The sequence below is a fragment of the Dermacentor albipictus genome, chromosome 9 (assembly GCF_038994185.2).
Source record: "Dermacentor albipictus isolate Rhodes 1998 colony chromosome 9, USDA_Dalb.pri_finalv2, whole genome shotgun sequence".
In the NCBI taxonomy this organism is placed as follows: Eukaryota; Metazoa; Arthropoda; class Arachnida; order Ixodida; family Ixodidae; genus Dermacentor; species Dermacentor albipictus.
In genome coordinates, this window is record NC_091829.1 from 96,643,524 (window position 1) to 96,667,718 (window position 24,195).

Here is a 24,195-nt window from a genome sequence, read left to right on the forward strand (position 1 = left end):
TTGTGCAGTTTGGTGCGCTGCACCCCGTCATACTAGAATACAAGTGTCAAAATGATGTGTTTCGTGTCACTTTACCAAAGTCATTAACCTAATATCGTCGAATGCCGTACCTGCAACTCGGAGCCCATCGGTGCACGCTCGATGGTCCGCTGATTGCGATTTCGATGGCACTGACGGAAACCAGTTGGCGCCGCGCCCGTAAAGTTCGCTTCGCAGCGGCGCAGTTGAACAGTTGTCATTTTGCACCGCGTGATAGCTATCGGCGAATAGCGGTGCGAGCGGCGCCGGGAAAGTTATGCGTAACTCTGCTCCCTGTGAGAGCATATACAGGAACCCTAGTGCCCCGTTGGGCAGCGCACCTGCAGGGTCAGTTGCAAGCGAATTTAGTTTGTGTTGCACAAATGTGTGTCTTATTCGTAGCTTGAAACGGCATCAAACGCGTTGTTTTTTTATTTTTAAGGTTTTCAATGTATAGCATAAACACGCACAATATATTGCCCAACCAATTAAAACGAACAACATGAGCCAATTGCCTTTGCGTCACATCCGCTGCCGAAAATGTTTTGTATATATGACGATGGCAGTATGCGCGGAAACTGATTTCAGAAGCAAATCAGAGTATGAAATGCTCTGATTTCGGCACCTTCACTGGCGCTAAAGGCATCGTCAGGTCCTCAAGTAAGCAAGCGTATAATAAAAACTACATGCATAATGCAGTTCAAGAAGAAAAAAAGGGGAAAGCAGGGAAAAGCTATTGCAATATAGATAATGTTGGTGCGTGTGCTTGGTATTATACAGAAAGAAATATGGAACCTGAAGCAAGGTCCGTGTGGCTGGACGCAGACTGTGGAAAAAAACTGTTGTTTGCCGTGTCCATAGTGTACTGGGCTTTGCAAATGGCTAGGATAAGATGACGTTAAGTAGAGCACTCTTCAGGGGAGTGCTGTGTACACGCGTAAAACGCAAGAGTAGTTTCCGTGCATATTCTCCCACAGCTCTCTGCGGGAGTATATTCAGGAACACTACGCTGGGGCTCAACGCAGTGGCCTCCTACGGCGGCATTCCTACGTGGCTTCCCTTCACGAACGTCCACAGTACAGTACAACATGGCGGAAGAGCGCAACGCCACATCCCTCGCCTTGCGCCTATCGGGAATCTAGTTTAATACGATAGTGGTAACCACAAATCGGAGTCTCTTGCTTGCGTTCAAAGGGCGCAAAGAAGCACGGGACAAATGTGCTAGCGATTACGGGCTGCGCGATTATGGCAAACGCCGCCGCCTTTGCTTTCAATTTGCGGTGGTCAGCTCGGGCTGAACATGTCCGCTGCGATGAACCTGCTCTTTCTAAGCTGCTAGATCTTGAGGCGCGGCTGCTCCGCAATTCGTTTCATCGGAGCAATGTGCCGATATCAGCACGTTGACAGCTCGCGTTCGTTTAACGTGACGCGTGTAGGCTTTGTGAAGAACGAATTCAGGGTATTTCTTGTGCTGCTGTCTTCGCGCAAGACACGAGAAAGAATTTAGAGTAAACGCGGAGAGGTCGGCTTGTGGTAATACAGACACTGAAGCCTGATACCCTGCTCAGAGGGAAGGGGAGATGAGTAAAAGAAGGGTCTGAGGAGGGATAATGAGGGCAAGCAGTAGGATACGATTATGTACACATTTTATCCACAGGACCCGTTTACAACCATGGATCCAGGCCTGCAGTGTTAAAATAATTATAAGAGAACCTTGCATGGTGGCTCGCTCCGTTGATATTATGTCCGGCAAAGGAACCAGTGACACTTCACTAAGCGACCTGTTGCTTATAGGGGCTAACGAAGAGGCCGATGCCTGCCGTTCATGGCGTATAGCAAACGATCAACGCGTATGTGCTCCAGTGTTTCAGGTACTTTGACGTTGCAGTCTGTCGATCAGTCCGCGCATTTGGATGCGATACAAGTATTGTCGCGTTTATACGCGACAACGTTTATCAAAGCTGTATCTATGAAAGCAGGCGCGTTCTGTACAAGCATGCAACAAACGTCGAACTGGCGTGACGTTGCTTACGAAATGACAAGCATCGCTGGTTATACGCATGCGCAGGAGCACCCCGGTGGCACCGGCGTCGCCCACCACCACCACTCGGAAGAGGACGAGGACGAGCTGGGAGAGGATGAAAACAGGGACGGCGATCACCGTCACGACGAGGAAGAAGAAGAGGCCGTGGTGGCGGCGCTGCGGTCGCTGGTGACGCAACTGCCTCCCCTGCACGCGCGCACCCTGGCGGCTCTGCTGCGCCACCTGGCGCGGGTTGCGGCGCACTCGCACCTGAACCAGATGCCCGCCGGAAACCTCGCCATTGTGTTCGGCCCCACGCTGTTACGCACCAGGCAAGTCTCAACAGGAACATGTAGACGCACGCAAACCCTATTGGAAGAGACCCACATACCGCGCACCCTATTTCTGTACGATCACATAGGTTTTTATGGGAAATACAGCTGGCAGCTAAGCACGAGGTCGCGGGATCGAATCCCGGCCACGGCGGCCTCATTTATACCCGTGTACTTAGACTTGGGTGCACGCTAACGAACCCCAGGTGGACCAAATTTCCCGAGTCCCCCACATCGGCGTGCCTCATAACGAGATCGTCATTTTAATAATAATAACCTTTATTATGCGAAGCACAACCACGCTCTTCCTTGCTGCGCCTCGCGCGGCCGCGTAGCTACCATATGACGTCATAACAGCTGCAAAAGCGGAGGCTCAACTCGTGCGCTCGCTTGCGGCCGCGTAGCTACATAGCCGGGTCTCAGCTCGTGCGCTCGCCTGCATGAGTTGTTTCTTCGTCTAGCCGAACCAAATATAGCCAAGCAACAGCAGTTCACCAGGCTAAACAGTGGCTCAACAACTAAAATAAAGGCTGGTATGCTTCGCATCCTGGGCTTAAACTTACCTAAGCCACAGCCATTTTTTTTTTCCATCAACGTGAGGGCGGACGTAAGGGGAAAAAAGCTGAAATAGACGGCTTGACTTGTTCCTGCCCCCTCGAAAAAAAAGAAAAATACATTCCATAAATGCAGACAGTTCAGCTGCCCACAATAAATGAAAACACATTTTTTGATTGTACAAAAATAATAACAATCACTTAATATCCTAAATCACCTAATATTCCAAATTTAATTAATGGTAAATACAGGTATTTATACAAGATCTTTTAAGACCATGGAGGCGGGGCGTATGGGGCATACAAGATCTTTGGATGGGAAAATTTACTTTTAAGTGCAATTATCCGTGATTAGGAAATAGAAGTTGTCTTGCGTCTACGTCGTTAGCACAAACAACTTATATGCGTAATTTCTTTAACCAAGTCGTCCGTAATCTTTGTCTCTCGTCCACGTTGGAGGTTAGCCAGGAGTTCGCACGCCTGTGGCGGTGACAAATCGACGCCCTGGTGCTGTAAGGCAGCCCGCGTGGTATGTGTACCGTCCACTCGTAACCGACGTATTCGTAAATGCGCCTTAACTTGAAGCGCGTGCTCGACTTGATCCAGATGACGCCTGGCGTGAACGTGCCCAGCGCGCTCATTGCGTTTCCTTCGGCGCATTCGCGTCAGGTGCTATTTCGACCGAGTCACGCATATGCTTCCAGTGTTAAGGCGCACATCCCAATACGAAGTTGAGTGCAGCCAACCACGATTGTGCTCGGACGCAGGAACAGTTCTTCTTCGTTCTAGGGACGCCATCAAGTACTTACGAATGGCGTGAAATTTCGCTTATGCGCAAGTCTTTGATGTATCAGCTATCAGACTGCAGCACACGTTCCTACAAATTTTTTTTTTACTGGCACTTTATTTACCCTGAAAAGATACTGCAAAGCATCATACCTCCTGAGGTAATTTTCTGTAATCGCTTCTACAACCCAGCTGCTTCAGTTTCGCTATCCAGTAGGTCACGACAAACTGTCTGGCTCCGTTAATGCGATCGCCGCAGCTTTGACACGTGAGCGCAGTCAAAATAAACGCGCGCAGAACTCTGGGTTGAATCTTTTGAGTAACCTTTATGGAGTAATGAATAAATAGGAGGGCGCGCTGGTGTAAACACAACCGAAGCTAAGAGAGCGGGCCCAACGCGTGATCGTCTAGCGGTAAGCTTTAGCGTCTTCCACCGCCCGCTCCGAGCACAAGCTCTTCCGCAAACACAGCGGGTTCGACAGCAGCGTGCGGCTGCCGCACTGGCACGTAGCAGCGATAAACCTGTACGTCGCACAATGAATGCCTGAATCTGCGCAAACATATCGGGAGAGAACGTTCGCGGACTGCTTGGCAATGCGCCCGAACTAAGTGCGCGTCGATTAAAACGTACCGCGAGCCGAGCACAATAGACTGAGGCCGCCGACCATGGAGGGTCACTTGTTGGGCCGACATTCAGAGGAAGAAAAATCTAGGGATGGCTTCACGGAGAATTTGCTTGCGAGGGCTCGTGGCATGATCTAAATAATGTTCCCTCCTATAGTCGGATAGAACTTTAGAAAAAAAGGGGGCGTTTACTCCTCCGACGCGGATGCACACGAGCATCCACCAATGGGCTCGCACTGTGGACTGACGTCATGAGCCGGACGGCCGGTGACCTCGCCGACGGAGGAAAAGGCCGCCCGCGCTTCGAACTGGGCCAAGTCGCGCCAGCCGTTTTCTTCAGCGATAAATGCATTGTTTTATATAAGTACTTTTTCAATAGCAACTGATTCATTTTAAGCTTGGAAAACGAGTGGTAGATATGCCGTGTACATGCGAACAAGCGCAAAAGCCGTGCAGAGCTGCTCTTTCTACTTTTGTCACTTGCAATAAAGCTAAAGAGCAGACGACGGGCAGCGTTGTAGAAGGCACGCGGTTATTTTTTTGTCGCTATCAGGCATCTGCTGTAGCACATGAGAGTTCTACTAAACCATTCATCAAAATACAAAAGTCTTTATTTATACCGAGAATTGCTCGTTTCAGGAGCACGATTTTTTTAGCGGTGCTATTTTAGTCGCGGAGGCAGTCGGCTGTCGCGCTTCGGTCATCTGGGCGGGGCCTCCCCTTTTTTCTAAAGTTGTATCCGACGATAGTTTATTTCCTTTCTCCATGAGAACGCCATCCTACCTAGTTTTATTGCTGTACGACTCCCGTAAATCTTTAGAGCGCGGGTCTTGGGCACCCGTTCCTGCGGCCAGCATCGGTGTCAGCTTCTGCCTCCGCGTCAGCGTAACCAAGCGAACGAACACAACAGCGAAGGATGAAAGAGCGAACGCGGAGCGGGATGTGAAAGATGCGAGCCGCGAACGGCGGAGACCAATGAGAGCGGCCCCTGCGGTGACGTGCGCGCGGGAAACTGGTGTCATGCGGACACGCCCGACCGCTCGTTGCGTACTCGTATCTAGCCTCATCGCGACCGCTCGTTTCGTACTATCGTCTGCTCACGTATCGTCTGCTCGCGCATGATTGGTTTGCTTGGTTTTGTCTCGTTCGCGCTTGCTTCGATTGCCATGGTTTGAGATTGCTTTTTATAATGCTGAATCTAAAGAGACGTCCTGATAGAAAGATTTTGGGAGATGGTGCGCCATATCCAATGCTGTACGACAAAACGGACTCTGAATACAAAGACGCGGAGGCGACAACCAGTACTTCATTTTCCTTGACTTTGGAATGAGGCGACGCCGCAACAGAAGAGAGCCCACCAACATAATTATGATCAGTGGCAAGGACATCGTCATCATCATAAGACATGACTCGCGTTAAGGACGAAAAACGTATAAACACAGCGTCGACCTGTCAGCAGAGGAAGGAAAAAGCACGCGACGTCTCGCACCTACAAAGAGTATGCGTGATTTTCGTGCTGTCATGTGATTTAAGCATAAACTCTATGCAAGCGATCTTCCGCGCGACAGCGACAAGCGACGCGATGAAGATGGCTGTCGCGTTCGCCCGTCGCCTGCAAGTCGTACCCCATGCGACCGATGACTTCGAGCCACGTCTCCCCAGTGTTGCCGGTATAAGGGCATCAATATAGGCGCCGAAACTATAGCGTCACGCGTGCTTTATTAACTTAAGTTGGCGTGTTTTACTGTAAGAAGCAGCATAAAATATTTCTGAAGGTGTTCCGGTAGGTTCTTATCCCTGCACTATAAAAATTCAATCATTTGCTCCTTCCGTGCCACAATCGGTAGTACTTGAGTGATGTACATCCAGTTCCGGCTTCCCGCTATTGGCTAGTCGCTCACAGCACTTCTGGGCAACGAGCGACGACTTCTAGATTTGCAGAACCGAGCGGTCGCGCGACAAGACTGAGCGATCTGCTCAATCGACGGTCCGGTCCGTCGCTCGAAGGCGTCGCTCGTCGCTGTCGCGCACAAAATCGCGCTCATGGGGCTTAACCTTTATACAGGGACTCGCCGCCACATCGCTCCGAGATAGCGTCAGAGTAGCGCGCATCGTTCGTTCACCGATGACGCCATCGATAAGGCATGCGGCGAGCGCGTCAAAACAAAGCGCTGCATGAGCGGAGGTCTGTCTGCGGCGGCTACTCTGAATCGCGTCCAAGTGTCTCCCCGGCGCTACCTCTCGCACTCTCCCGATTAGCGAGGCAGTCGCGCCACACTTCGCTCGTTTGCAACGTGCCGCACGAGACAGATTGTCCGCGACAGCCAATGCATCGTGAAATGAAAACACCTATAGAGTTGCGCTTAAATTTCGCGTTAGGGAGTATCCTAATCGTCGGTGAATTTTTTGCTCTGTTAGGACGTCACGGTAATGCAAGACCAACTTTAGTATCAAATTATAATATCTTATGTTTTTGAACATCCATACTTACTAAGTGTCGTATCCATTTACCTGCGTGGCTACAGTTTCTGTACAATTTCGAAAACGCTCAGTATTCCTTTAACAGAGCCGCTCTCTCTCTCTGTCTTTCTATCCCAGTGAGGGCAGCGCCTCGTTGAGCTCGCTAGTGGACACTGTGCACCAGACGCGTGTCATCGAGCTGCTCATCATGTACGTGGACCGCATCTTCCCGGACGAGGCGCCACGCCACGAACAGGTCGCCGAGGAACACTACACCCTGCTCGAGGCCGTCACGCTCAGGCGGTGCGCGTCGGAGGGGGACGGTAAGTCAGTTATCTTCCCTCGTACGACCTGTAGGCTAACCATCCCGCTCTGTCCAACTTCCTCACGCCCGAAGACCTCTCTGGAACATCACTGCTTTCCCATTCGGTTCTTATTAACGACTGACACACGTTACGAACGCGAAGGACCCATTTTTATTGCGCAAGAAATGATATGGGCACTCCAGGTGAATTTTCGCCTTCGTAGTCGGCGCCGCCGTGATGTTCCATACAAAGTTCAAGTGTGATAAGATCATAATGCGCGTCGTATACTGTGTGTGAGAGGGAAAGCGTGCAAGGGCGAGCTGGGAAGGATCGCAGCTTTATGTACGCCATCTTTCCGAGCACCCAACCTTGGACGTCACGTGACCAAGCGCGCGCTATAAGGGGGCGGTGGTTGAGCACGCATCTCCTGCTTTAGCTCGGCCCTAGCCGAGCTAAAGCAGGAGATGGAAACTTTAGCTCGACCGTCTCTTGGAGCTAATCTGCGGTGGGCAAGCCGAGATGGCTGGTGACTTCGTGGGCGCTGTCTTCCCGCGCACCTAGTGTGGGAGGTCGCGTAATTTCAAGTATTGGAGACGCCTTGAAGCAATAGGCAGCACGATACGTTCCCTCCGCGCTGCCGGCGCTCATCATCACTCGATCCAACTCGATCACAGCGAGAGTTCGCTGTGATCGAGTTGGATCTGTTCACGTTTGGCTGTGGGCGCAGGACACCATGTTTGTTAATTTAATTTGGTGAGCGAATGTTTACGGGAGTATATACGGCCACTAAAGCTACGGACGTTACTTCACGCAGTTGTGTACTACTTCGCAATCGCTGTCAATGCTTCGCCTATATATTGGCAATGTGACATTTTATTTAAATACCTTGGTTAGGTGATGAAAGCAACATCTACACGTAAACGGGAGAGGAAGTAAACATCGTTCCATATTCCTTGCAAAGAACCGTTTTTATTGACCTAAACACAGATGATGATTGTAACATCGTTTGTTAGGTTGGCACGTCTATGCGGCATCCTTGGTTTTCGTCTTAACTCGCAGTATTCGCAAGTCACTCCGTCAGTTGCGATGACACAGTGGTATGACTGACCGAACTGATGGGAATCTTCACAAGCCAGACGGCCATAGTGCGCCTAAACAATTCCATGCAGTCCCGCGTGCATCGGACTTTATATGCGCGATGAATATTTACGTAATCCATATTAAGCTAATTTCGAGAAAAATTGACTGACAAAGCTCAGAGGGAACTTTTGCTCAGGACCAGCTCCGATTTCACTAGATTTCACTATTCGTATATACATGTAAAGCGCAGAAATGTTCTCATGAGACAACCACTGGAGCAATTTGGATAAATGTGTTCCAGTTGAGAGAAAAAAATTAATTATGACAACTGTTGTAAGGGTAAATGTTTAAAAAGGGCAGCATTTTTTTTACAAACATTGCTAATAATCGGTACGAAGTTTGCGAATCCGTCACTCTACAACAAAAACAGATATCGAAGTTCTGTTAACTGTCTCTGTGAAAGCGCCCTGGCTAATCGGCCAGCTGTTCAGCTCTAGCCGTGCCCTTCAAGGCAGTGTCGAAAGATTGTTTGAAATAAATAAGGATAAAAAAAAACCAATGTGCAGGCAGTTCTGGTGTCGTACACGATACCTCTGGCGTACACAGAAGTTTACAGACCACGGTTTCCAAATAAAATGTCAATTTCTGCTTTGCTAAAGCATGGCAATACTAACCTCATAGGTTATTCTGTACGTCACTAGGGCTGCTGCACGCTGAAACTTTGAATCCAGTGCTGTGGAGCCAGGCTTCGCGGGAACTAAGCTTTATCACAAATCGCGTGACCTGTAAATTTTTGTGGCTGACTGTGCGTTCTCTCGCTTATCAATCGCAGCTTCAGGTGCAGAGTGAAGAATTTCCTTGTGCCAGCAATAAACTACGTGCCTTTGCGAATACTTTGTTAGCTGATGCGTAGTATTGTGTAGTCATGTAGCATGCACTCGGCGAATGAGGGCTGTTGCCTTGGAGATGTTGGTGCGGAGCGTTGTGTTGTTGTTGTTTTCCCTCTTTTTTTTATTATTTCCTACGCGGTTAGACATTTGACAGACAATAGGCTTCAGAAGAGACTCCTTACTAACCAGTGTGAACACCAACTATAACTTGCTATCGCAAGTGAAATTTAAAGGGAAGCTGAAGAGCCTGTCGAATTCAATAAGACGCTCATATACGGATGCGGGAACCTTATAAACCATGTAGGTAAAATTTTGGTTTTTTTTTTCAATTAGGAGCGACGTAATCGTCGGTTGAAATTGCGCTGTAGCTCCGCCCCCCGTCGAATGCCGCGCGCTGCTGCTGACTCTGACGATGCGAGCGGAGACCGGAAACGGCGGTGTTGTGACGTCGACTCTAGTGTTTCGTTCCTTCGCAGCGTCCGCGACCGTGCCTGACCGCGCTTGTTTCTGCGTGCGTGCCATCGTAATCTGCTTCGATCGACCCCGCATTCCTTTGTTGGTGCGTCTGCGTGTATGTAGAGTGGTAGTCAACGTGCGTGGTAGTCAACGTGAGTGGTAATCAACGTGAGTGGTAGTCAACGTGGTAGTCAACAGGTGAAGGTCACTACACGTACTGTATGAACCGGGAAGCTTTTCACGCGTTTAAACCGTCTTTGTAGATTGCCGACAGCTTTGGACAGCGCAAAAATGCCGACAATCGCATCCCCGCTTACGTTCCACGAGGAGGCATGCAGGAACACAACACTACAGTTGTTTGACCGGAAACAAGCTCACCAGATCAGCAAAAGATCGGCGAGATCACTAGATCGCTTTGCAAAAAACATACTCACCAAAGAGCATTTCCAACACGAGGAGATCCCAAGACTTTGCTTTCGTTCGCGTCGAAAGCACTGCTCGCACCAGCATCGTTTGCTTCTTCGAGAGGCCGGCTCTTCACAATCGGCTCGTACATGTAGGGAGTAACGCCAAACTCCTCAGAAAAACGCAGTCTCTCTAAATTTTCCATTACCGTCTCAGAAAGACAGCACCAAACTACCTGGCACCGCGCTTCATGTGTAGCGGCAGCGGTCGGTTACTAGAGTTGACGTCACGAGGCGCCCGACCAATCACAGGCGGAAACGAGACGCGCGAGCTGGGCGTGTCCGCTGCTGCACTTTTCGTCGAAATAAAATATATTTGCGCTTTCTTTCGCTCAATTTCGATACGATATTCGAATTCGGAGGGTTGAAAACCATTATGTACAGATGTTCACTCATTTTTTCTGGAAAACCTTTCAGCTTCCCTTTATTAACGGGACTTGGCATCTCGGAGGCGCACATCGCATGCAACAAGCTTCGAACGAGAGGCTTCACGAACCACTGCGAACACAAAGTATAACTCGATAGCGCAAGTAAAATGAATACTCCGCAACTTAATGGCTCGAACGTGTATACTCTGACTTTCGTTAAAGGACTTTGGTCATTGGGAGATATACCGGGAGATGAACATATTTCGCCTGTTTGAAATTTGTAAATTAGTTGGTTTCCATACCTATTCAGAATGTACTCATCACTTGTATATTCATTTTATTTCTTGTAAGTTGCTCGTGCACATTCTTTACTGTTGTTTAACTTACTTTTAATTACTGCTTTTAATAATGTTCATTTTTTAAAGTGTAACAGTATATATTTCCCTGACACTAATGTTATTCACCCGAATTTCAATGCGCTCGTAATGATTATTCATGTATGAAGATCTATTCATACCCAGGGAAGTCGATATGTACCACGTGTTATATTACTGAAGCTACTTACGAAAGCTTGTTCTTTGCACTGCGGATGTGTGCGATGCTGATGTTGCCTGGTGGTGGCCCCCTGGCCTCGTCAAGCTGTACGTTTACAGCTTTCTTGCCAGGGTGGCCTTCAACACTGTACTTTGTACAAGTTGTAAATAAACTTGACTTGACTTGACCTTAATAACGCACAACTTACAGACCGAACATTCTGCGCACGAAGCAACTTGCCCGTGAGTGTCGGCTTCCGACATGCAGGCGTGCAGCTTCGAGAGGATCACGCCAGGTGCAGTTATGCGCATATGATTAACAAGGGCGCTGAGCTTTGTCATACGAGTGCACAAAGTGGTCCGTGCACAATAGGGCAAGTGGCGCCCGCTGAGGCGTTCGTTGTTGCTGAGCGTTGGTGTGTACCGAGTTCTCAGTGTTGCACTTGTGTGCAGTCGAATCTCCGCTGCACGACGAAGCCACGACGCAGAGCCAGGACAGTGACGACGCGGCCGAACCCGTCGTGCTCGCCAGCCAGCTGACAGGTAAGCGCGGCCGTGCGCAAGCTGCATGGAACTAAAAAAAAAATGCTTTTCTCCGAATACATAAAGATCTCCTGAAACCAACGCATATCAGGTATTTATTTTTTTATCTGCGCCACATTGTTTTTTAAATTAACAAATGCCTATGGCAGGTAGCACATTTCTAACCCTTGAGCTGAATTACTCCGTGGGCCGGCCATATTACTTCTACGAGACATCGAAATGCGCAATTTAATAATAAGGATAATTACACGAATTGATCATTTAGGTAATTATTTATGGTACGTATTTCTATCTACGAATTATAGCCGGCAAGTTTGCCAGGCGTATCCGCTTGGAACGAAAGTTCAGGACTACATCAATTTCGAGATATTAATTTTCGGTGTCCGACCAAATGCTTTGGCGTTGTAGTTACTTTTGTGCTTCGATGCAAAAACGGCGTTTTCTTAAAGTAAGTGGAACAACACTTCATCTTTAGCCCAAGTTTGACGACGCATATATCTCGCAACCGACGCCATCCTTGCAATTCGTTCCAAGTGGGTATGCCTTGCGAACGCACTAGTTACAATCCTTACATTTAAATACGGGCCGTAAGGTAATGAATTTAAAAGCTAATTCGCGTAATTATGTGAATTATTCAATTAATAACTTTCATTTCTCTTACATGTAACGACCCCCTCATCAAGGGTTAGACTTATGTGCATCAGGAAACTTTTAAAGATTTGGTGCAGCTAAAAAAAAAAGACACCCTGCATTTGGAATCTACGCGCAGCGAAACTATTTTCAAGCGATTAACTAAGCTCTATTCAAGTAACGACAATGCGTACTTTCGTGTCTACTTTCGTCTCGGAGAATGCACAGCACAGGTAATGTAAATTTTATGTTCAGAAGTAACGTTGAAATAATGCTAACTCAGTTAATGCGAATACACGCCGTGAGACATCGCTGCAGTGATGCCACGAAGGCGTATGTTCGATGCTTGTCGAAGGAATAATGGGGAACGTGGCATTGCGCAGAAATAAGCACAACGTGAAAGACCTTAATGGGGATTACTGTAATTAAGCCGAGTCATTCCTACGTATATGGCCTAATGTAAAATGGCGCGCGCGCACGGTCTTGCTCACACGGTCTTTTCTCGCGACCGTGCTCTGCTCGGCAAAAAGCGGCAGCCATGGTCGGCAAAGTTATTAGAGAGTTTTAGCCCAGCGGGTTTACGGCCAGCGGAGCGGAGCGGTCTCCACCGTTGCGCCAGCGGAGCGGCTCACGAAAAAAGAATTTTAGCCCAGCGGATCACCCGCTCGAGCGGGGTAAAGAGCGGGGCGCTCTGCTGCCCCACCTAGTGGTTCGAATAGGAGTTACTGAGAAATGAAATTGAATTACGCTTGCTTTTATTATGCAAGAAATGTTGAATAAAAATATATTACATGTTCTCAGTGCATTATTTGTTAATAATGTACTGAGTACTAATGTACGGGTCAGCGCGGCAGTCGCCGTCTTCGATGCAGAACTGCCGGCGTTCATGTTCGCGGCTGCCGTCTTGCATTTCCCATACACGCCCGCGCGCCCTTACGCACGCTCGCGCGCTGCGTATACACCAGAACACCGTGAATTCAAAGGGCGCCGCCATATTGATGAGCGCCGGTCGCGCCATCTATCCCAAGCGCCGCGAAGTAGCAGGCCTGGGCTGCCACGCCGGGAGATGCGACCCGGCGCGGAAGCGAAACTTGGGCTTTTTAGCTGGGCGGAAGGCGTGTTTCATGTTTTTTCTAACCTGTCATTTTCGCTGTCTGGATTCAATCAAACTTCAAGACCTCGTGCAAGTCCACAATGGACACACTGAGTGCTGTGCAGACTGCAGAAGCGAATACATCGGGTAGGTACGCTATTACGTTTGTACAAACCGCGCGCTATATAGAACACCTGTGAGCTTTTTGGCACGTAACCTGTGAAGGAATTTACAGCACTGTGTTGGTGCCATATATTATTAAAGCACGCAGAACACTGTCATCTGCACTTTCAGTTTGGTCTTGTTTGTAATGGTCTCTACTGGGTTGGCCGCACTTGGCAACCAACTGGCGAGGTCGTTTGACTGCCTGGTTAGCAGACACCTGCCCTTCACCACCTGCACACTGAAAACAAAATAGATGTTATAGTAAGAAGGGCTGTAGTTCTTTCCCATGCCATCACTTTTGCGAAGATATAAAGTCCTCTCAAAATGAAATAGAAAATACACCAGGCCAATTGTATCGTGCGACCACTTAAGAGTACAACATTCAGAACAAAAGCCTACAGCACTCGAACAAGCAGCATATGATGCTAAACCTGCACACACTGGAAAATGAAGTACTACAGTAGTTATAATGTTCAACTACATTTGCAGTCAAAGCCTGTAAAACAGGGCGAGCATGACAGATGCATGTGGTGTACAGTTGTACAAACCATGACAGGGCACGTAAAATTACCATCCCTACTTAAAGCTGCATCATCAGGACCCCTTTGGTACAAGACAACAACAGCACCTGCATTTCAAGAAATTAGCCCCACCAACTGCAGCTACCTGGTACCAGACCTGTTTCGCTTGTGCGAGGCCATCGGATTGTTGGCGCTCCCTTAGAAAAGAAAACAGTAAAAAAAAACTAGTGAGAACGATCAAAATTTTGTTACAAAATACAAGAATAATTAAGCACCTTATTTTCCTATATTTTGCGCTTTGTCCCGCATAACAGCCCGCACGCAGTTTAGAGCTCAGGAGGCTCAAATGAATTCGTTACGAATGACACCTGCAACACCAGCTCGTAAAGGTAGGTGCGCTGCAAGAACACCTTCGGCGACGAGTAGTAGTCGTTTACGTTTTTGTGGACGCATGCTACGTGACGAGCAGACTTCGGTTTACTTTCATTAGCAATAACGCTCACCAGCAAGGCCTACAACTTGTCGTTCACGCTTAATGGTCATTCCGTGCACCAGCTGCAAGTATCGCTAACCGCAAACTCAACTGTTCCGCTAAACCGTCGGGAGCTCTGCCTGAATGAAAACACGAAAAGGCTTGCCTTTTTGTTATAGCCAAGGCGAAGCACCGGCGCGGTAGGCTTGTTGCCCAGAAAGTGCTCGGAGCAAACCGCGTATTACGTTGTAGGGCGCAAAGTTGAACGTGGCACCAAAATATACACAGATCGAATACTCACTCGTGCATTTTCACTGGGTTGGTAGTTCTTCCTATTCACTGCAGCTATCCACCAGTGGCGCAGCTTGGCATTCTTCGTTGCGGATGGAAATCGGCGCAGGCTGAAAACACCGCACCGGCACGATTCCCTACGTGTGTTGTGCTCTTCGCAAACAGCTCTAAGCAACCTGCTCCTTTTCCGCTGGTTGTTTTGGCATCCAAACACGACGCAATGATGCCCAGATGACTTCTACTTTGGATCCGTGTGAACGGGCACATTTCCGCACTTTGGAGCCCTAGAGCTGGCGCTTGCCATGTCTACTGGTCGCCGGCGAACACACTTTGGCAGCCCAGTACAAGATCGCGCCGTTCGACCGGGCAACCCGGGTGCGAGAGTATGCGTTCGGTTAGTCTGGGTGCGAGACTAGCGTGTTCTGGTCTATACCCTCCGCTGGGGAGTGCTTTCCAGCGGGCGTAAACGCTGCTCCGTAAAACCGCTGGCCGCCTCAGCGTGGTGCGCATGCGCAGTCGCGTCTCCGCTCGCGCGCTCCGCTCCGCTGGCCGTAAACCCGCTGGGCTAAAACTCTCTATTGAAGGCTCGTAGAGGAAGCTTTGCTTTAAAATTAATACGTTATGAGGCTTAGAGTCCCGAAGTGAAACCGCGGACTATGAGAGACCCTGTAGGGGAGGGGTCCACGCGCCTGCGCCGGTTGCTTCTTAGTTACAGTAGCAGGTCTCGAAGGCTGTGCTTTTTGCGAACTGCTTGAGACGGAAGTGACTGGGGAACCTCAAACACGTCGTGGGCGCAACGTTTTAAACGTGACTCGGCTATTTAGAGCCACTCGATTTCCTTGAAGGCCAACTCCAACGAATTTCTGGATCGCGCGAAAGTGCTAGTTGAAGACAGTGTAGAAATGGAGGTTTCGTGCAAAATTTCACCTTTGAAATTAAAGTGGAAGCGTCACGAGAAGCTCGCAAGAAAACGCCATTTTTGATACCGAAACTAAAGAAAAGATGCCCCGACACCTAAGCACTTCTTATGAGTTGTGAATGCGAAAGCGTTAATGTCCGACTGAACGCCGTGCAGCGGTCCTTCCAGTTGTTAACAGCTGTTAACTCTTCGCGGGTGGGCGAACGCGTTGAGACGATTGGTTCGTCTTCACTTGGCCTTATACCGAGGCGCAGTTAGAGCGCAGGCGAGAGCTTGCGTGGACAAGGAACGCGCGAATAATACAGGCTTCCGAGAGCGAGCGGTGACGTGGCGTCGCGGCGATGCCCTCTCCCCTCACGAAACATCTGGCGCGCATTCGTGGCAGCAGGTGTTCACTCTCACCCGCTCTGCTCCGTCGAGGCGCGCTTGTGACGTGGCGTCGCGGCCACTGGTAGTTTGCCGGCTCTGTCGCTGCTACAGGTGGCAGACGCCGGCGTTTTCGCTCAGTGGACCATTTCACTCTTTCGCATCATAGAAAGTGCCGCCATTACCGCTCGCCGGAAGTCACGCATAACCGAGAATGCGCGGCTCCTCTGCGTGAACTCCGGGTTTAAGCAGCGCCCGCGGCGTGCTGAAATAAGAATCACGGAAATGACGTGCTGGGACTTACGTCATGGCTTCCAACCAATGGGTGCAGGCGTCGCCTGCCTAGGTGGGGTTTAGAGGCGGCTAATACGAGAATTGTACAATCACCAGCCCTCTGGCTTTGCCAAGATTGTTTCGGTGGAATATAGTTCTCACGTATAACCAATTCAGCCAAAGTTAAATTTCGTTGCGGTTGGCCTTCAAAAGCACTAAAAGCACGACGCACGAGCCTGGTTTTTTTTTGTTGTTGTTGTTGCTGCTGCTGCTGCTGTTGTTGTTGTTGTTGTTGTTGTTGTGTCCATTCCCTATCGGAATGCGCCTGTCGCGGCCGGAAACCGCACCCCGCGACCTCTTTGCTCTGCATTAGAACGTAGCAACCATTGATCCGCCGCGGCTTGTGCGATTTTTTAAAGGAACTATGTTTAGCTGAACTGGAACAGGACTTTCGGAATAGCGAATGAGTTATTTTACGCAAAGCCGAAGCTTCTTTACCCATCGAAAACTCTCGGAGGGTAAGTCGAGCGGTGACACGCACCTTGAAATTTCCGTATCGAATGCACAGTCGCGGACAGAATATTACGGACCATGAAATCTAAGAAAAAGCTGAATATCTCCGCAACGTCACAACGCAATCTGGTATTTGCAATTTGGGCCTCGACTAGAATATGCTAACAACGTTGTCGTGGGCAGTTTTACTGGTTACTGCTACAGGCTGCTCGGGGATTGAACGTTTTCGGAGATCCCGTGGTCCATTTTATTCTGTCCGCGACTGTGCATCACGTCGTGGATTGTCATTCGAAAGTGAAGGAAACCGAAGGCAAGGGAATCGCGTACATCGAGGACTCGCAATCGATTCCCGGGTGCGCGCCTGAGCCAGACAGCTGCCGGGTCCGGATGCTGCCGTTCGTGGTGACCTCCTAAATTATACACACATAATGACTTCTAGCGTGTGAAAACGTTTGATTCCGAGGAAATCGTTGCGATGGCGCTATAACGTAAGGATGTTCCTAATTCTATTCCATTTCTGCCACTATATCCCTCCACCATTCGTCAAAAATGTCTCGGGCCCCTCCTACTTTGCCTGGGTCACACGCGACGTCATGAAAACCCGCAAGAACTTCCCATCTGACATGACGTATAAGCACCGATCATGCATGATTAGGCGGATCAAAATAAAATTATTATTGTTATTTTAATTCTACCCCTTTTTTACCATTAACCCTCCACTATTGGTCAAGATATCTCGGGGTGCAACCACTTCGCCTGTCTGTGACGCAACCTCACAAAACCGCCATAACTCACCACGTCAAAGTGACGTGCACGCACGAATGATGCATTAATGCCGAAAAAAACTGCGTATTCATTTTTTATTGTTTTCAGAATAGCCAGAAACTACCCTCTTTCGAAGGGAATAAAAGATAGCTACCCGACGATTGCTCTGGCAATGGCTACTCAGAGCTGCGGGAGAAAAGGGATTTTTATTCGTATAACTATTTTAGCGTCAAAGTATGCTGATGTCGAGCCCTTACCCCACGCATACGACATCGCTCTGACAACTCTTCTTCGCTGATGATCGCTTTTAGCGGCTTCCGTTACAGGTAGGCGCGATTTTCAACCAACCACCGCAAAACAAGCTAGGGGAAGCGGACCAATCGCAGACGCCGGCACCGCCTTCCTCGTAAGGTTATCTACTTTCAGTGGGCGAGCTCGAACCCGCCGAAACCTTCGTCCCATCGGCACGCCCCTCGCCTCTTGTCCGCCAATCAGATAAGAAGAACCTATGAAGGAGGCAATGCTATCTGCTTTTAAGCAATCAAAAGTGACCTCCTACGAACGAACAAAGCGCTTCATTAGGCTGTTCAAACAACGCTTCTGGCCACCGCCCGATGCTTGCGTCGGCGGTTACGTAAATTTCACGTCAGGATATAGGAAAACTCAGAATGAAGTAGTTTTATGGGGCTATATGGCCACAGATATGTGCAAGCTTCGGGAAACAGATTTAATACCGAGTTTTCGATGTTCGCCTCACAAACGCTCTCTGCCTACGCGCAGTTGCGTAATTTTTTTGTGCAAATGTCCACTATACGCAATCGAAAGTGACCTTTCCTACGTGCCGCTGAGCTGAGGCCTCGTTCTCACTGTCACCGCCACTGCTTGTTTTTCAGGTAAATGAATATCAATGACCTCACTACCCGAGGTCCTTTTTACTTTTCTCGTTTATTTCTTTTTTGTAACAATTGCAAATTTCTCGCTCTCGCGTCCAGATACTGATTCCACTATATTTAAAGAGAAAGCTTTACTGGCCGCGAACTTGCGATTTCGCTGTGGCGGTGCTCCGAGGAGGCACATGACGTCACAACACGCGCCTCGCCGCGGATATTTCTCTCTCTCTCGTTCCCTAGTCACTACTGCGCATGCGCCACTAGTAGCACCGAGCCACAGGTGTTCGCCGCTGCGCAGCGCCGCGCCTTTACGCCGCTACCGTCTGGTATGACGTCACGCTGCATTCTTCGTGTCGTTGCGCTCGCCTGCGCTCGCTTCGCCAGCTGCGTCGCATGCCTGATAACATGTCGGAGGATTGAAAAGGAGAGCTCGCGTGCGCCGCAACCACAGTTGAGGCGGCAGTATGGACGGCTACAATTCTGATAAGCAGAAGGAGGCCTGGAATCGACATCGGAACGAGATGAAGAGGAAACGAATCGCCCAGGAAACAGACGGACAGCGCGCCGAACGACTGGATAAACGCCGCAACATAGCTAGACAACCAGACTAACCTGAACTTGCAATCAAGATTAACCAAGGCTAACCATGCTATGCCTTAGCTTTCACTGCGTATATCATGGCATAGCCGAGCTAAGCCACTGTCAATTTTTATTATTTTAGCCAGTAGTTTGATAACTGCCCAGCTTGTTATCTAGAAACATTGGTGCTGCGTGGAAATTAGTATGTGCGAGAGAGAGGGAGACATGTCTTCATCAAACACCCAGTTCCGTGCCATATGGCTCAGGGACCGTTTTTGAATGCGAGCTACTCATTATACAGTGCTGGTAAAACTACTGTCCCTAATTTCATCCCTTTATTATGAATGCGAAAAGCGAGCACACACACACGCAGAGACAGAAAGAGAGAAATGAAATTGAGTGAGGAAAGGTGGCTAACAAGAGTGGAGTCAGTTATGCCACTCTGCATTGAATAGAGAAATTTTAGGAGGAGGAGGAGGAAGTCGCTCTGAGTGTCGGCAGTGCCAGGGCTCGAGCACCAAGGCGCCTCTTATGTGAACGTGTGTGTGCGCGCGCTATTTTCGCAACCTCTTAAATATCACCATGATTTCTTGTAAAATTTTAACCGCAACCTCCCCCTCAGACATAAATCCTGGCTGCGCTAATTGTCGAACTCCTCCTCGCTTTTCCGCTCTGGTTTGCCTCTCTCTCTCCCTTATCAAAGCAGCGCTCACTCGCGTGTTCCCAGGTGGCGCAGTGCACCAGTGGTGCGGCGGTGGCGGCTCCGAGGACGCCGAATCCGAGGCCAGCGACGAGGGCAGCGGGCTGCGCCAACAGCCGCTGGCCAACAGCGGCAGCAGCAGCAGCGGCGGCGTGGAGAGGCTCGGCGCGCCTTCCAGCGCCTCCGAGGACGCCGCCGAGCCGGCGCCCGTGCCTCCCCCTCGCAGGGCCGCGGCCCGCAGGGTGGAGGCGCGGAGCTGCACGCGCGACACCTGGAGCACGACCACTTGCGCCTCCTCCTCCTCTTCGGAACAGGTGCGTCTCGCTGGGGGGAGAGAGGGCGAGAACGCCGCGAATCGCGGAGAGAGTTTTCTTGCGAAAGTTCTTCGACTGAAAGTAAGGTATTCTAGTAAAATACGTTGTTGGGCTAGTTGGTGCATTGCATATTTCCTGTCTTGTATGCTTCCGGTGTGCGTCTTTTTTTGCAGATTGTTTGTTATTGAAAGTAAGGCTCTGGTATCTGTAACGCGGACTGTGACTAGTGATGGACAATACGGGGACCTCATTCTACGCACTTCATTATTTCATTTGGAATGTACAATGACGTACCATTTACATTTGACATTCTTTTTGCGTGTCCTTAAGCTTATTGAGTGATTGAGGAGAAAACTTGCATGACTACTCTTGTAGTTCCGTTTCTAGTAATTTTAAACTCGTCGATTGAGTGAGTGAGTGAGTGAGTGAGTGAGTGAGTGAGTGAGTGAGTGAGTGAGTGAGCGAGTGAGCGAGTGAGTGAGTGAGTGAGTGAGCGAGTGAGTGAGTGAGTGAGTGAGTGAGCGAGTGAGTGAGTGAGCGAGTGAGTGAGTGAGTGAGCGAGCGAGCGAGTGAGTGAGCGAGCGAGCGAGTGAGCGAGTGAGCGAGTGAGTGAGTGAGCGAGCGAGTGAGTGAGTGAGTGAGTGAGCGAGCGAGTGAGCGAGTGAGTGAGTGAGTGAGTGAGTGAGTGAGTGAGTGAGTGAGTGAGTGAGTGAGTGAGTGAGTGAGTGAGTGAGTGAGCCGTTGGCTAAGAGTGACCGAGTGGAAATGACGTTAACAGTTGTGCCTCTTCGCGAACTGCGCAATCATTGCGAGGGTGGATGAGTGGGTGAACCTGTGGAGGCATGGTACGGACACTTCAGTCGTGGACTTTGCGTCTAGTGTCCGCCTGTCAGTTAATGTGCTTACTAATTCTGATCGCGACTCGCCATATTGTATGTTCCGCAACCAGGCGCCGTGTTTGCTAACTGTACCACTTTCTTACACGATCGTTGGTTCTACGCCTGTTGCAGAGTGCCCAGTCAAAGGCTTGCAACATGGCCGAACTCAGGCGGCAGTTCTTTGAGGCGCCGTGGGGGGCCGCCAGCCTCGAGGAGCTCGCAGCAGCGGGCGCACGACCCTCGCTGCTCGCGCGCCACTTGTTGGCGACGCCCGCTCGCACCTCAAGCGAACCGCAGCTGCCAGCGAACGACGAGAGTGGTGAGCCTTCCGTTGTTTTGTTCCTCAGCGTTCGAAAATTGAGGCTCCAGAAGTGCAGTTTAGCTGTTTTCGCATCGGGATAACAGGCATAATAAATCTCATTGGGCCTTCCATTACTGAGTAATACAATCGAACCTTGATATGACTAACACGGATATAACGAATTATCACATATAGCGAAGTAAATCTAAAATACGCCTTTTCGATATCAGCTACGGTGTGCCTATTCTGTATTCGCCCAGTGTTGCGCAGTTTTTCCGCCATGCATCGGTACCAACGTGCCTGAATGTCAGCCCTCCTGAATGTGTGGTCGATACCACCATGTAACGAATTTATACTTATAACGAATATTCGATATAACGAAGGTTTTTTTGTGAAGGATGCGATTTGGATATAGCGAAGTTCGACTGACTGTACTGTGGCGCGGTGTAGGAACGAGGCGACGGAAATGCAGTTAACTGAAAAAGCGGAAACACTTTATTGGGCGAACTTGTGCCCCCAAAGAAACGGCGGCGACGATCGTGACAAGCGCGGTAGTGGTCGATGAACGTGAACTGAAGCGGATCTTGGCTGACTGGTATAAATCCCCGATGCGGAAGTTTCGCAATGATGGACGTATAACACGGTGAATGTGTTTTGCAATGGAGCTGGAAGATTCGAGTTGAAGGCTCACTCAAACAAAGCAATAATCGCGCAATATCTAAAACACTGGGTCACATCCATGTGAGCGTATAATGCTCACACTTGGGCTTCCAAACATAAAATGATAACGCGTCGCGCCACTGGGATTACCAAAACAAAGCACATCGCGAGGCAATTTTATTATATTGTCACGTACGGGTTTGTGCCGCTGTGGACAAAATGACCTTGCCAGGTGAAGAGGAGATTGAAGTGTCTCGAAGACCGGTTGATGGTGTTACCCTGGTCATTCAGCTGCACCCTTGTAACTGTATATATTGTAAATACATATATTTCCTCCCCGTAACACTTTGGTAGACGTGCGGGGTAATCTCGCCACAAGCCGGCCTGTGGAACGTGGTTACAACTTTACGTGCTTACGTGGTTACAATTTTCATAATGTAACCACGTTAGCGCGGGAACGCCGATAGGGCCCAAGAAAATTTGTGGAATCATGGTTTATCCGTCGCAATCCATGTGCATGTAATTCTAATCGTGGCCCCCTGCTGGATGTTTGCGGCAGCGTCATACATAAATAAGCTATATTTTCGCATTTGTTGCCATTTGCGTGCTGACGATGCCACCCGCATAGGTGGCGAAACGTCTGTGTTTTTGTTACATTTTATTGTTTTGCAAAGCCAGTGATAACAACACATTGAAGTATAAGTTCTCCTGGCTTTTGGAGCATTTTTTTCACAAAACGAAACCTGTTTCCATGTTACCTGTGTTCTCAAAGCCAGATGAAAAAGTCGTTCTCAAGCGATTTTCAAAACTTGAGTGGGACCATATGTAGTTGATTGCCGGTATGGTTTTCGTAAATGCTTTAGCACAGAGTCGGCACTTTTTGCACAAAAATACATTTTGCACCATATCGATAAATGTTGAACTAGATATACCAATAGATTTCGCAAGGGCCTTTGACCATGGTAATCATGACCTGCTCATCAGAAAGCCAGAAAGGTATGTTTTTCGGGGTATGGCTGCCTCACTAATCCGCTCATACTTACAAAACAGGAAGCAAATTGTAGATTTATAGAAGGCTTTTACTCGAACCGATTAGCAGTTTCTTGTGGCGTGCCACAAGGCAGTATTTGGGGCTTTTTTCTTCTTAATCTCTGCATAAACGATATCATCAGCATAGCTCCAGCAATAAGATTCGTTATTTACGCGGGTGATACAATTAAATTTTTGTCAGCGAAAGAAGCCGACCAAGTTATTCCTCATGCGAGCGAAATTCCGGCTTAGCTACAAAAATGAACAGAGGGAAGCTACCTAAAAACAAATATGCAAAGAAACAAAGGCAGTGTTGTTTCATCCAAGAAATTAAAAAAACATAATAAATGAAAATGTCCTGCGGAAAGCAACCCCAGTTGAAGTCGTCCTGTGTATTAAAATAGTAAGTGTTGTCTTTCACGAGACCATGTCTTGGTATGCACACATAAACTACTTAACGAAAACACTATCGCAAGTGGTTGAACTCGTATATCGAAATGCAAGTTTACTGCCGCGTAATGTAATGATGTTACTCTGCAATACCTCATTTCGTTCGAGACTTCATTATTGCTATTTAGTTTGGACGTCTACGGCACAACAGTCTGCATGAAGTTCATGTTCTACAAGAAAAAAAAAAGGTTTCTTCGTGCTGTGGTAAATGTCCCTATGGACTATCCTTCTGAACCTTTTTCTGTGACATACTGTTACAAGGACTTATGATTATCGTTTGTGCAAAGGATATAAACAAGAGATAAAAAATAATTCTTGTTTTTTGCGCCAGTTAGCAAACCTTACAAAGAAACACTCTACCACATATAGCATGAACTTTTGAGAGATGGGAAGTCGACACATGTAGGAGAACCTATGGTTTACAGATGTTAAAGAACAGGCTACAGGGTCTGTTAAAATGCATTGCATAAGAAAAAACATTGAACCGGACAACATTACTTTCAAGAAAGTTTGTGATTACTTTAGTAATAGAAAACCGAAATTGCTTCGTTATTCTTCCATTTGCTTTACTTTCATTACAATGCTCCTTGTACACATTTCCGGCGGCAATCCATTGCCGGAGTTACGCTCCCCGTTTTGAGCCAAGCCTTTGTGTGGATTTGTCTTTGTTAATGTGCTAACTTCTGTTTGGTTAATTGATTGCGAATTTAAACTTTGTTAGATGTATGCAGTAATTTCTGTTTGTTGATTGGGAGTTTGAAAACATTGCTAGATGTATGGTGTCCTGAAGTTTGAATGTACGTGGTTCGTACTCCTGGACATTGAAACGCGATGCCATAAAACTTGAATGTATTCTGTTTCTTTTGTACGCACAAATTTCAATGCTTGCGGATTTGCATGTTAAATTTTGCGTGATTTGCTTACCGCTACGTGAAGTTGCCAGTGTGGGC

The 24,195-nt window shown here is 48.6% G+C and overlaps 1 protein-coding gene across 1 annotated transcript in view; it reads left to right on the top strand.

Moving 5' to 3' along the window:
* The window catches only part of LOC139049529 (rho GTPase-activating protein 45-like), a 161,948-nt gene that overhangs the window by 123,079 nt on the left and 14,674 nt on the right, over positions 1–24,195 (top strand). The window contains exons 18-22 of the mRNA XM_070525065.1: positions 2,087–2,377; positions 6,940–7,120; positions 11,347–11,436; positions 19,641–19,927; positions 20,938–21,124. Of these exons, the coding sequence (XP_070381166.1) occupies positions 2,087–2,377; positions 6,940–7,120; positions 11,347–11,436; positions 19,641–19,927; positions 20,938–21,124 (1,036 nt within the window). The remainder of the gene's footprint in view (positions 1–2,086; positions 2,378–6,939; positions 7,121–11,346; positions 11,437–19,640; positions 19,928–20,937; positions 21,125–24,195) is intronic.